Raw genomic sequence first — 12567 nt, forward strand, 5'->3', positions numbered from 1 at the left:
ATCGGCCCTGCCCCTGGTTGTGATACTATCCCGCATTTCAAGGCGCGTGCCAAGTCGCCATCCCGACAGTTAATCAAGCTCCGTCACGGTGGTGGGTACTTCATCTCGACTTTTGTGGGGAAGCAGGGCGGTGAGTGGTCGAGAAATGCAGGGATCGCCGTGCTTATTTACCTCGGCAAAAGGCTTGGGCAAGGCTTGGATCGCTTGTGTTTCCCTGTCGATGAAAAGCATGTACTACCGGTGGGTATAGTGTTATGCGCTGACAGGTTGTCTGTAAATGAAATATGGACGTGGCTGGTTTGAGCTAAGTGGCAGTGCGTCATGCGTCCCTATGCCCTTGCGCTGGAACGGGAGACCCGTCGCGCAACCTTCTCGGCACTTCACCGGCCTGCCTAACATACTACAATACGTATGTCCCCCGTCCGTGCCCTGCGACTACGGCTATTCGAAATACAGTGCGTAGACCGGTTGACAGCACTGGCGGCTGGCCAGGTAGATGGCTAAAAACTGCCGGGCCTGTTAGGGTACGACATGTAGTGAGCAGTCACATGTAGCCTTGGCTGTAACAGGACCACGCAATCCCGCGCTCTGTACAATCCAACAGTCACTGCGCCTCCCCCCTCGAGGCAATGACACAATGCGCCTGTGGACAAGTCCAACACATTGGCCGGTATTCTATTCATGTTTCTCAAACACTGCGGGCACTTGTGGACATGAAACATCGATACGCCACAAGCTATGATGCTTCCAGAAGATACGTAGTACTACATGAATCGCACTCGGTACCCGACGCCCTAAGCAGACTAGCATCGTGGATGAAGCCTGTTACAGAACCTAAATACGCATCTCCACTTCCTAATACCGGCGGGATAATCGGTTTCAGTAATCGATTATGGGTAGACACAGCCGTAGGGGCGATCGAATGTGTCTAAATCGTTTGACACGCCTGAAACTAGAACTTCCCCACTCCTCAAATATCGCTAATTTCCGACGTTCTCGAATCTGTTTGCCGCTTGTGTCCAAGCTCCTCAAGGGGCCGATTTGTGTGTTCCAGACTCTACGCCACCTTTTCAATTGTCGCCAGTACGGATTTACAGACGTCTACTCTCCAGTCTTTGATGATTCTGAAGTAAATGTATTGAAAAGTCCCGTGGCTACCACGTAACCGATGACATCGATCTAATAGGCCAATCCGCAACGACGCCGTGAAACCGCCATGCAAGCCCTGGGCAAAGATCGCCTGATATATGCAAGCATAATGAATATGCATGAAGAACTGAAAACTCCGACTATGCCGGCTATTTGCCAACAGCCTATTGAAGAGAAACGCCACGGTGAACAACGCAAGCCTCCATCTATCCTTCACCAAACCCCGCTTTACCGCCGCGTACCCTCGATAGCCTTCTCCAAGCCAACAATCCTCAAGCTCTTCCCCCTCCCGAGCTTTCCGCTCATGAGACCTGCTGCGGGAATAAGTTTGTCGTCCCAGTGACGGAACAGAACCTTCATATCGCGAGGAACGCCTTCTAGTACAACCGTGGTGACGGGCATAAATGGCCGGTCTTCTTCTGACACAGCGAGCATACCATATGCTTGCGCAAACATGAGAGCAGTGGAGAATGCAGCTGCTTGGGTGCGCGACAAGGGGCCAACAATACTGCTACATGTTAATATCCATCGGCATACATGATATCCGTCTCACGGCTGACAGGCAAAAACAGGGCGACTTACATGTACATCTCAAAGAAGGCATCAAGTACATAGATGTTTTCCGGCTCCAGGTCTCTCTGCGAGAAAGGCATGATCTCTTTGATCTCCGTCTTGATAGTACCCTGAGGTGACTTGGGCGTGAGTGGCGTCTGTGGCCTTTGTTCAGCAGCGTTCCAAGACGGTCTTCGTAGCAGCGGCGCGAAAAAGGAGCTGCTCACCTGGAGTGCTTGGCCCCAGCCTGCCTGTTGGCTGGTCGTTTGTTCGATCTTGTAGAGACGCGCCCGATATTTGTCGCACGTGGCTTTGTAGCGCCAATGGTCTGCAGAGCGAGGGATGGCAGGGCCTTTCGAAGGCACTGGCGAGGGTGGAAAGGTTTTGTTGAGAAAATCATGGGGTTCGGCTCCCTCGTCGATTTCGTTGTAATCGCCAGTAGGTGCCAGGTCCATACCCATCAGACGTGCCCCAGACAGCTCTTCAGCGGAGCATCCACGGCCCTTCCACAGATAGACTTTACCTGCGGAGGTGGAAATCAGGTAAGGAAATGCCGAGCAGAGACTCTTGAGTGAGAAGTCGACTTCGTCAAATGCAAGGTGCCCAATATGACGACGACCACATAGCATAAACTCTTTTGATCCGGGCTTCATGCCACGCCTGGTGATGACAATGCCGCCTAGAGCTTCGAAAAAGTTTGGTGTCTCTTGTCCTTGCCGAATGACCAACAACCGTCCTTGGCTTTGACGTGCGTGGCTCTTTGCAAATATCTGCACATCTTCTACTGTAGGCTCTGGTACACCATTGCCAGCCCATAGGTAGACGTCGGTGTTTCTGGTTCCCTTGAAATCTTCGTACACATGTGTACACAAATACATTGAGTCTTGGAATAAGATATGCTCCTCCTGCACTGGAATAGACAAAAGCTTTCCATCGCTTGTCACTTCGTCGATTTGCTTGCGTACAGTGCGGATCTTTCCTGTGGGGCCCAAGTCAAATGGTGGCGACTTAAGAATGTGCATTGTGTCAATGTGCTCTGGTAGCTGGCCTTCTGTCACAGGGTCTTCGTCAAAGAAGTCTGCAAACATGCCATCATTCTTCTTTGGGGTTGGTGACGTGACGGAAGGCTCAGACAATGGCCTGTTTGCACTTCCTGGTGGTGACATGGGTGTGCCCTTAGGTAGCTGAGATAATGATTCTCGTGACCGAGATGCGACCAGCCCACCTAAGCTTCCCAGGCTAAAGCCCAGCCCCACAGGTTTTGGCTTTGGAGGTAGTGCCTTCCCTTCATCAGGAGATTGAGGGTCAGCTTGAGGGAGGCCGGGCAGAGCCTTTGAATTCACCTCAGAGCGAATTAGACCAGCATCCTTCATTGCAGCTTGCTCATCTGCTTGTGTGGGAAGTTTAATTGGTGACTTAGCTCCCGTTGGCACAGATGATGAAGATGCAGACGATCTGCCCCACAAAGCGCTAGCACTCTTGACTGATGAAAACGTTGTCCTCTCAGGCGACGAGTCATCCTTAGCGTGTGAGATCTCAACATTGGGGGTTGAGATATTCTTGAGTAGTGTCGACTTGGGACTCTCTGTTGCTGACTTGGGGGGTAATGTGGGCAACGGTCGAGAAAATCGAGAATGAGGAGATGGCGAGGATGACGCCAACTTTGGTGATTCAACTTGGGTTTGTAATGGGGACTTTTGTGTTGGCGTGTTTTGTGACCCAGACACCCGCCTCTCCGCTTCCAGAGATGCAGGTTTCTTTGGAATGACTGGTGACGAGGGCTTAGATGAGATGATAGATTCTGGTCTAGGCGAGGCTTTGGGCGTCGTTTGAGATCCGGAGATCCTCTCTGGCTTCTTTGGGAGCTCAGGGGTAGGGGATTTTCCAAAGTTTCCAGAAGATACTCGTGGCGATTTGGCTGGTGGAACAGGCTTTTCGGTCGCCGACTGCCTGGCAGGCGTCCTCGCTACTGGTTGCTGCTCTGGTTTTCCGTTAGTCTTAGGAGGCTCAGAGCTAGAGAGGACAGGCTCGGAATTCACCAAAGGCAGAGCAGCAGCAGTAGGCACTTCCTCTTGAGCCTGTTCCGACTCAACAGCCGCCTTTTTCGAGGCCGGTGCCCTTCGCTTAGGCCCACGGGCGCGACCTTTGGTCATATGTTGCAGTTCTGGTGCAGGTCCGGTGTTTCTCTCTTGTGCCGGCCTGGCAGCTGACCCATCTACCTCAGCACTTGATGTAGATTTGTCGGTTGCTTGAGAAGGCGGGCCTCGAGCGAGCATACCGGCTAACGCAGGGTTGAAACGATTCGCAAGCTTGCCAGACATGGCTGGCTCTTTCTTGGCAAACAAAGGCGCAGGCTGCGCAGACTGAGCAGACTTGTTATCAGGCATAGGCCGAACCACTCCAAGACTCTTCCTTCTGGCGAGAGCTTCCGGCATAGGCTCCTTCTCTTTAGGTGGTGCCGGAGCTCTGGCTTCACTATCTCTACGTTGCAATCCTTTCTGCTTGGCGATAGCCTCCGGGACAGGAGCAGAAGGTCTTGAGCTCTCCGACTTCTTCAGCACAGAGCCCTCTTCTTGAGCTTTATCAAAGATGGTTGATTTCCTCTTGATGAGGCTCTCCCTGAATTCATCCTTTCGGACCGAAGGTTTAGGACCTCCGGTTACGTTTAGTGCACCTTTGCCTCTTGTGATGTTTTCTTTGAGGATATCGGGGGCTACGTAATTCTTTGTCTCTGCTTTTCTTAACCTACCAAAGACATTTTGGAATTCGTTGACTTCGTCCTTCTTCGAGCTATCAGATACAGGCTGACGTGACTTGAGCCCCGCACGGAAATCTGTCTTTGGCGTTGTATCTGTTTTTGCAGGTGAAATACTGCGGCCAGTATCTGCGGCGAACCTGGAAGCTACGGGCTTGGCGTCCACTGGGGCAGGTTCTTCGGTCGCTGATGGGACAGCAGATGTGGGTGGGTCATCGAGATTTTTTTCCAAGATGTCTTTAGAGTCTTTTGGGGTTGCTGGCTCTTCCAAAGGTTGTGCTTCTTCTGAAGGTTTGGGCTCTTCCTTTTTGGCGAAAAGAGGCTTCGGTACTGCCGCCGACGCAGGGCTCGGAGATTGCTCTTTGAGTGTTTCCATTTTATTGGACAAACTTGAATCCTCTTTCTTAGGAGACTCGGACCGACGCAGACCAACGGGTTTAAGTTGCACTATGTCCTTGATTGGTGATGTCCGGCCAGAGCCGGAAGATTCACCAAAAGGACTGCCTCTGCCCAGGTCAACACTACTTCGCTGCTGTTTGATGCGGTTGATCTCAGCCATCCACGCAGGCTGAGCGGGAGGGGCTTGCTTTGGCTTTGGGGATTCTGGTCTACTCAGCGCACTCTCCAACCAACTTGATTTTGTAGGACTCCATCGCTTTGAGGGACTCGCAGGAGAGGATTCGTCCTGCGAGGCATCCTTGTCGCTGAAAGTCGCGCTGAAGGTTGATGCGACTGATTTGGCTCTGCTGTGACGGGGCAATGATGGCTTGACAAACTCCTCCTTGGGTGCGCTGTCCTTTTCTGCGCCGGTGATGGTTGCATTGCTGCGACTCGATGTAGGGCGGGTTGGCTCTATGGAGTTGTCCCTAGACAAAACTGGCCGGTCAATGTTTGAGAGTGAGCCATAGACACTTCCGCGATTGCTCAAGGTAGAGTTTTGCCTGCTCAAGCCGGGGGGTGTTTGCGTGCTCCAACGCTTGCTCACGCTATCACTACGTTTGAGCATGGCGCTCTGTACAAAGCCACCCATGCCCTTTGTTGGTGATGTCGAGCGCTCACGCTCTGGCGAAATTCTCCCTTGAGTAGGTGACATGGCGAGCGCGCGGGCTGCACGCTCAGTGTCTCCACCATCAACTGAAGAGCCCTGCTCAGAGGGTGGGGCGAACTTTTGCGAATCCAACACAGGCAGAGGCGTTTTGCCTTTTACTACCGAATCCGAATCGCCGCCTGAAATCGATGTGCTGGTGGAAAAACGATTACTCAGTACGGTGCTGCCGCGAACGGAACCCCCTCGTGAGCCCGGTGAGCTCGAGCGTGCGCTCTCTGCAGGTGGGCTGCCAATGTCTTGCTCCACGGTCGAGTCGCGCGACATGCCCGCCAACTGCCTCCGACCTGATACTGACCCCGTTTCTGAAGCAGTGTCATCTTGGTTCTTCCTGAAGGCTGCCGATCCCCTTCCAATATCGGCTGTTTGACGAAAGAAAGCAGGATCCTTTGCGCCTAGCGAGGCTGCAATGGAGCTTCTTGACATGCTGGGCTCAGGTTCGGGCTCGGAAGGTTCGGGGGTGTTGCTGGAAGACGGGCGCTCGGGAGACCGCGATGCCACTGAGAGCGGGCGCCGTATGCTCCCCGACTGTGGGCGCTGCTTCCACGACAAGGTGCCTGACCTTCCCAGGGCGGCAGCGTTGGTGGCGGGCTTCTTGGGCTCCATGTCTTCGAGGGTCATGGTTGTCGATGTTGACGTGGGCCGCGGGGGCGGGGAGCTGGTGAGCTGGTGCAGCGAATCATCGCGGGCGGCATCGCGTGCTGGCGGGCTCATGGTGGGAGTGGGTGTCGTGGCAGCCTTCTCCTGTATGGCCTTGGGAGTGCCAACGACGGAACGGGGCGACTGGGGAGTGTATGGCTTGTCGGGGGAAATTGAGCGGGCTCGTTCTGTTTGACAAAGGCATCAGCAGCTGCCAACCCCGGCCGAGTGCAGTCACCACGGAATAGAAAAAAACAAACCTGCTCGTCGCGCTAGTCTCTCGCTGCGGCCCTGGATAAGCTCCTCTTCCAATTTCTTGACGCGCTCGGCGTCCTCTTGATCTCGCTGGTCGCCCAAGCGCCGGATCCGCTCTACAAACTCGGATGGGTCGACGTCTTTGTCGTCCGACGACATGGTGGGCGGTAGCGATCCGACAGGTGGGTGCAAGGGTTGAGGCTGCTCGGCAGTGGGTGGGATCCCAGACGTACGAAGACGGGCCTGAGACTAGTAGAACGGTCGTTAAATTACTTTGACTCGGCTACCTCATCCTTGGCCGAGAGGGCGGATGCGCAGGGCTGAAAGGAGGGAAAGAGAAGGAGAGTGGGGGGACGGAGGCCAGGCCGCACAGTCAAACGAACCAAGACAAAAGAAAGCGACAGATGCAGGTCCTCGAAACGACCTTGGAGCGTGTTTGTTTATGCTACGTACATATCAACGTCGAGGCTGCGTCGCCCGCTCCACCGTGCAGCGGTTGGACCTTGTCCAGACCAATACCGCTGCACCAAATACCCGCATCTACCCTTGGGGCTGCGCTGCGCTGTGCTGCCCCTTGCCCGTCCGAGTCCGATGCCGCATCCAGTCTGTGCCTGTGTGCCTGACGCGTAATACGACCCTCGCTCCAACCCACGATGCCTCAATACAGGAACAGGCGGGCTTTGGCGTCCTGGACCACCCACTCGAGCCCCTCGCGCAGGTTCATTCCCGTCATGGCACTGCACGCCATGATGTGCCACTTGTGTGTCTTGATGGCATCCAGCTGCAGACCCTGTGCGCAGTTAGTACCATTGGCCTGCCAACCACACTCAACAGTTTCCTCAGCCCCAAGCCCAACGCACCTCGCGGATCTCGTCCTCGCTCATGGACCCGGCGACGTCGCTTTTGTTCTTGAACACCAGCAGACTGGCTCCGGAGAGGCGCTTCTTTGGTCAGATGCTGTCTTGCCGTGCCATGAGTACTTGGGCTAGACAAACCTCCTCGAGCAGTAGCCCTGCCAATTCTTGCCTGCAGTCATCTATCCGCTCACTGTCCGTTGCATCGACTACCCAGATGAGCGTGTCCGTCTTTTCAAAGTAGTTCTTCCAGTATGTCCGTAGCGTCTTTTGCCCGCCGACGTCCCCTATTCTGTCAGCATGCACTCGTGTCCGAGCAAGCAGGTCAAAGTACATATGTTTAATTTGTAACTACTTCATTAGCCCAGGCTCGTGCACTCAGCTCGCCCTACGTACCCGTCGTACTCAATTGTTTTGATGATAAAACCGAGCGTCGGGCTGACGCTATTGACATCCTCATTCATGATCTTCTTCACAATAGTCGTCTTTCCCGCATTGTCCAGACCCCTAGTGCTGTCAGTCCTTGCCACAACCATTCTTCTGCAAACACGCACAGCATCAGGATGCGCATCTCCTTGTCCTTTAAGCGAGCTTTTCGTAATATCGAAAGCATCTTGCGCTGCTCAAAATCTGAGAAAATGGTCCTACTAGGCAGAAGCAAGACAGTGATAATGGGCTTCCCAGAGCCACCTTGGAGCTAAGCCGTTTGCGGACGCCTGCATTCAACGCCAACTCGCTACGCTTCTTTGGAGACAACGTCTTTCCTTGTCAGATGATCGACACTGCGTTGATGACTCGAACCAGTTGGGAGGTGTAGTTCCTCCTTTATTTTATTGAGACATCATGGCGACAGCTGTATTGCTTGCCCGTATGCTCTTTCCTACAAACAGCACGATTGCTTAGTATGTGAAGACTCGTTGGACATGAGCGCCTTACCAACAAATACGCCCACTCTATAGAAAGAAGTCGAGGTAAAGTGAAGTAAAGTGAAGTGAACAAGCATTCACTGTATGCTTTAGGCAGCTCCGTCCAAGTGTATAGAAGGCTGCATCATCTGCCATTCCACCTCTCCACCTTCTGCTTTTCGCCGATCCCTCTTGCTTTACTTAGAACGCTCCTGATATCCGTTCCTTCTACAAAATCGAAGAAGGTCTGTATCAGGAACACAGCCATGGAGGACTCGTGTCTTTGCACTTCACTCTCACAGCCACCGGAGCTTGAACTGACAAGATTGCCATCTTTCGATACCCACACCAATATGTCGAAGCAACAGAAAAACAGAGATATGACTTGGCAGCAACAGGCAGACTTCGTGCAGGCCACAGTAAGTGAAGTAAGCCTTATGACCGCATCATGTCTCACTATCCTTTCGTAATCATACACCAACCGTGGTGAAAGCCACAGTAGACTTTTCTAGCACCCTCACCATTCCCCGCTCTCAACAACACCTCATCATAGTTTTCTATTACTCACTACCTACCCCATCATCCCCCATTTTAACATATCCTGCGCTTGTATGCTAACAACCCAAACGACGAAACAGAGGCCACTCAAACATCACTTCCGTCGACCTGCCAAGAAACCACCACATCACAAAATTAATAAGAAAGCGGATGCAGTAGCAAAAGAAACGCAAAACAGCGCGCCGTTACAGCAAACCGAGTCACCATCCCAGCCTGACTCCAGACGCAAACATCGTGCGCAGCAGCCAACTACCTTACCACCTCCTAACCACGTCTGTCCAGCTGCACTTGCCGTGACATCGTTGCCCAGTCAAGACAAGACCAAAAACGCATCCGACCCTCCAGTCCCCTTGCAGAAAAAACATACGCGCAACAAGAAGAGAGGTAAAAAAGAGGTAAACATGACTACGCTACGAAAAGAAGCCTATGTTCCTCCACACCTGCGCAGCTGTCCCCCTGCCAACAAGGCCTCTATTCCGCCACACCTGCGCAGCCGCCCTTCTGCCAATAAAGCGACGATAGATCCAGGGTATAAAAATGCTGCCACCAATGGCTCACCTTCTTCTTCGAAAAATTCCAAGTCCACAGTTGCTACCAAGCCCGAGTCAGTTCAGTAAGTTCTTCTTGACATTACAGGTTCAGACTGCTCTTTTTTGTATCTTCACCATTCTGACATGATCCAAGAAACCAAAACAACATGCGCGAGGCAACACCACCTTCACCAGCAACCACACCACATGAGCCTGTAGAGCATGAACATAAAGACATGGCTACCCCCGAAAACGTCTGGGGCGGCTGGAATGAAACTGAAATCAACAATCTGCATGCTCATCAGAAGACTGCTAAACCGCGTTGGAATCGTGGCACTCAGCCGTACAAGAGGAAGCCTTGGCCAAAACAAAGGGACATGAAATATATTCCTGGCAAAAGCGAGAGCGATGGTGGTGGTGTCAACTGCTGGTCTGACAGCAACGGAGACCCTGACTACGATGTCAGGAAACTGCTAGACTGGAACGGCGATTGGCTACCTGCTCCGGAATCATGGTCCGCTCGAAGAGGACATGAAGACCGTCACCTTGGTGCACATGTAGAACAATGGATGAATGGACACTCACAAGAGTGCACCAGATCCGTATACTACCCACTCAGTACTTTCAGTCCCGAAGATGGACCTTGCAAAGAGCTGGCACCTCGTTACTGGCTTGAGGCGAAGGTTGAGGGCAGTAACTTGAGAGAATCTTGGAAGACAATCTCTACTTCGGACCCAAAGCCGCTGGATGATACGGACATTACTATCCATCCACCTTGGTGGGAATTGTACGAGGATGTGGTCTATTCTGAGGTGATTCACGAGGAAGGTCAGGGTGAACAGCATTTCAAGCATAGGAGCTGTTACCTGAACAGCCTACCAGCGCCGGAGGCAAGAATCGACCCTACCGATGCAGAGCATCCTACCACTCATCTGATGCTGGCTTCGGCTGCAGAAAAGCTTCAAGATCTACAACAACGTAGGGAAGCTAAGGAACGTCGCTTGTTGGCCAAACGGAATCGCCCAGTCGCGAATTCGATGTTTCCAATGCAAGCCATGGAAGATCGTCGCCTACGCCCTAAGACCAACATGTACATTCGTCCTGTTCAGCCAGCAGATGTTGTTGGCATTGGAGTAAGTCTGAACTTACATAGTTCTTGATTGACTTGGAAAACCCATAGACAAGGATGCAAAGTTTTCAAACTAACAATATTGACAGGCGATTTACAACTACTACGTTGAGCATACCATTTACGCAACCGAGTTTGATGGGCGCACTGAAGATCAAATCCGCCAGCGAATCAACACTGTCACCAGTGCAGGCCTTCCATACTTGGTCGCAGTCTCAAAGAGCAACGAGTCCAGGACCAATCCCGGTTATGTTACCGAAAAGATTGTAGGCTTCATCAGCTTGGATGATTACTGCAGCCAGGCATCCTCGTTCCGCTACACTTTTGAGATGGAGTTGTTCGTCCACCCAGGCTATACGAGCAAAGGTATTGGCAAGTGTCTCGTGGATCGTCTCCTAGAGATGGCGGACACAAGCTACCGCGCTCGCGGCGGGTATCAGTACGTCAACAACTTCGAGTACCTCAAGACCGGGCCATCAAGGGTTATCAAAACGATTCTACTCAACGTCCACCACGAGAATGGAGAGCATGCAGAGACCGGATGGCAGGGCCAGTTTCTCCACGCATGCAAGTTTCATCGTGTCGGTCGGCTCCCCAAAGTGGGATATAAGAACAACACTGTTATAGATGTTGCCATCTATGCACACCACACCAACGAAGAGATTGATGCAGGTACCCGCCCTACTGTCGCAGGATAACCCAGCTCAACATGCTGCTTGACGAAAGGTGAGTTATTCAGGTAGGTGTTAGAATGAGACTGACTAAGGATTCAGATCATGTAACGGTTGTTATTTCGCTGTCCCCGTATCTCATGCGGCAAAAGCAGTTGCACAAACGGAATTGTGTCATTCTACTCCTATCATCTGCTGTACCGGCTTGGCAACAGTGGATTACGAAATTGATTCTTTGCTTTTGCATGTATTAACCATACGCATGAAGGATTCCAAGGGCAATGGTTGTCAGAGATCCTTGTTCTTCGATGTCCTCTTACTTTTGAAGGAATTACGTATGACGGATGATGAGAACCGTCACTGGTATCAGATTGACCAAAACTTGAACTTTTCGGGGCTGCAAATGCACACTTGCTCCGACACTGTACAGTAGATTTCCCCTATTTTCAAACCGAATATATCGATACTCAAATGAACATTGTGATGATTCTGCATGACGACTGAAATGGTGTCGATACCTTGTCGCGTCCCATACCCCACTAATCCTGTAACGCGTCGACGCTCCCACGCTCATGAAGCCACCAGTGACGTCACAGTCCGCCCCAAAGCTTGATCTGCGCAGTAACACATAACCACGCCGCGGGCCAGTTGGATTCGAGCTGAACAGACATCAAGTCATCAAATCTACATGTGAGTGTGCCTTATTAAATATTCCTATCTTCCCAACTCATACCAACCACAACCCGGACATTTACAGATCTGTATCTGGTAAACCAAATACCAGACAACCATCAGACATCGACAGAGTCTTTGAAAGAAATCGTGTAACACAACACTTCGTGCCAAATCGAAAGTAACAAAAGAGGGACCTCAAAAAAAAACACCCAACTCAGTCAACAAGAAACACGAAAATGGCGCAAGAGAAGAAGGAAGAACAACCCCAGCAAGACCACATCCCCACCTCGCCGCAGAACGAAGAGGAGGAACAAAGCAAAGGCTCCGGCGGCCTCTTGAGCGCAATCGGAGATCCAGTCGGTACGTCTCCTTATCCCCCCTTCCTCCTCCATCTCTCAACCCACAACCTAACCCATCTCCCAAGGCAACGTCCTCAACACCGCCCTCCGCCCCGTCGGCGCGCCGCTCGAGAAATTCGTCACAGGCCCGCTGGGCGAGGGTCTCGGCGGCACCACACGCGGCGCGCTGGGCCCGTTGATGGGCCACGAGGACGAGCGCTCTGAGCTGCTGGGCGGCAAGAACGTAGATAGCTACAGCAAGCCCGAGAAGATTGCGGGTAAGGAACAGACGGGAGATAATCCGTTGGGCTTGGATCAGACGGGTCGATGGGGATTTGAGGATGAGGGTAAGAAATAGAAGAGTTTTTGTTTGATTTTAAGAAAGTTAAAAGTGAGGAGGCCGGGGGAGGGGGTATATATAAATCTTTTTTGTATGGAGGGAGGAAAGGAGG

At 52.2% G+C, this 12567-nt stretch overlaps 4 protein-coding genes across 4 annotated transcripts; 2 read left to right on the plus strand and 2 right to left on the minus strand.

Moving 5' to 3' along the window:
* Window positions 1-1102: 1102 nt before the first annotated feature.
* PSV08DRAFT_193467 (uncharacterized protein) lies at window positions 1103-6614 on the minus strand (the record flags this gene model as incomplete). The annotated part of the gene is made up of 4 exons (XM_014220180.1): window positions 1103-1657; window positions 1732-1859; window positions 1929-6388; window positions 6461-6614. The coding sequence occupies 4 exons, from the start codon at window positions 6612-6614 to the stop codon at window positions 1378-1380; spliced, it is 5022 nt and encodes a 1673-aa protein (XP_014075655.1). The 3' UTR covers window positions 1103-1377.
* A 240-nt stretch (window positions 6615-6854) lies between these two features.
* On the minus strand, window positions 6855-7958 carry PSV08DRAFT_358250 (ADP-ribosylation factor family-domain-containing protein). Its single transcript, XM_066092952.1, has 6 exons — window positions 7864-7958; window positions 7706-7816; window positions 7644-7660; window positions 7451-7596; window positions 7316-7396; window positions 6855-7245 (listed from the first exon to the last, which is right to left on the minus strand). The coding sequence occupies exons 1-6, from the start codon at window positions 7920-7922 to the stop codon at window positions 7114-7116; spliced, it is 546 nt and encodes a 181-aa protein (XP_065950013.1). The 5' UTR covers window positions 7923-7958; the 3' UTR covers window positions 6855-7113.
* Window positions 7959-8567: 609 nt separating this feature from the next.
* Window positions 8568-11129, plus strand: PSV08DRAFT_346458 (uncharacterized protein; the record flags this gene model as incomplete). The annotated part of the gene is made up of 4 exons (XM_014220182.2): window positions 8568-8633; window positions 8853-9385; window positions 9457-10435; window positions 10521-11129. 4 exons carry the CDS (start codon window positions 8568-8570, stop codon window positions 11127-11129), a joined length of 2187 nt encoding a protein of 728 aa, XP_014075657.2.
* An 884-nt stretch (window positions 11130-12013) lies between these two features.
* Window positions 12014-12553, plus strand: PSV08DRAFT_358251 (uncharacterized protein; the record flags this gene model as incomplete). The annotated part of the gene is made up of 2 exons (XM_014220183.1): window positions 12014-12137; window positions 12202-12553. 2 exons carry the CDS (start codon window positions 12014-12016, stop codon window positions 12471-12473), a joined length of 396 nt encoding a protein of 131 aa, XP_014075658.1. The 3' UTR covers window positions 12474-12553.
* Between the last annotated feature and the right edge of the window lie 14 nt (window positions 12554-12567).

Source organism: Bipolaris maydis, assembly GCF_028858645.1.
Source record: "Bipolaris maydis strain C4 unplaced genomic scaffold PSV08scaffold_1, whole genome shotgun sequence".
Lineage (NCBI taxonomy): Eukaryota > Fungi > Ascomycota > Dothideomycetes > Pleosporales > Pleosporaceae > Bipolaris > Bipolaris maydis.

What these genes read in the sequence shown, in the direction of transcription:
- PSV08DRAFT_358250 (XM_066092952.1), bottom strand. Translation starts at nt 7,922, where the DNA reads ATGCTTTCGATATTACGAAAAGCTCGCTTAAAGGACAAGGAGATGCGC. An exon ending in CAGGGCTACTGCTCGAGGAG is followed by an intron (nt 7,397 to 7,450) that starts GTTTGTCTAGCC and finishes TGACCAAAGAAG; the next exon opens with CGCCTCTCCGGAGCCAGTCT. An exon ending in GCGAGGACGAGATCCGCGAG is followed by an intron (nt 7,246 to 7,315) that starts GTGCGTTGGGCT and finishes AACTGCGCACAG; the next exon opens with GGTCTGCAGCTGGATGCCAT.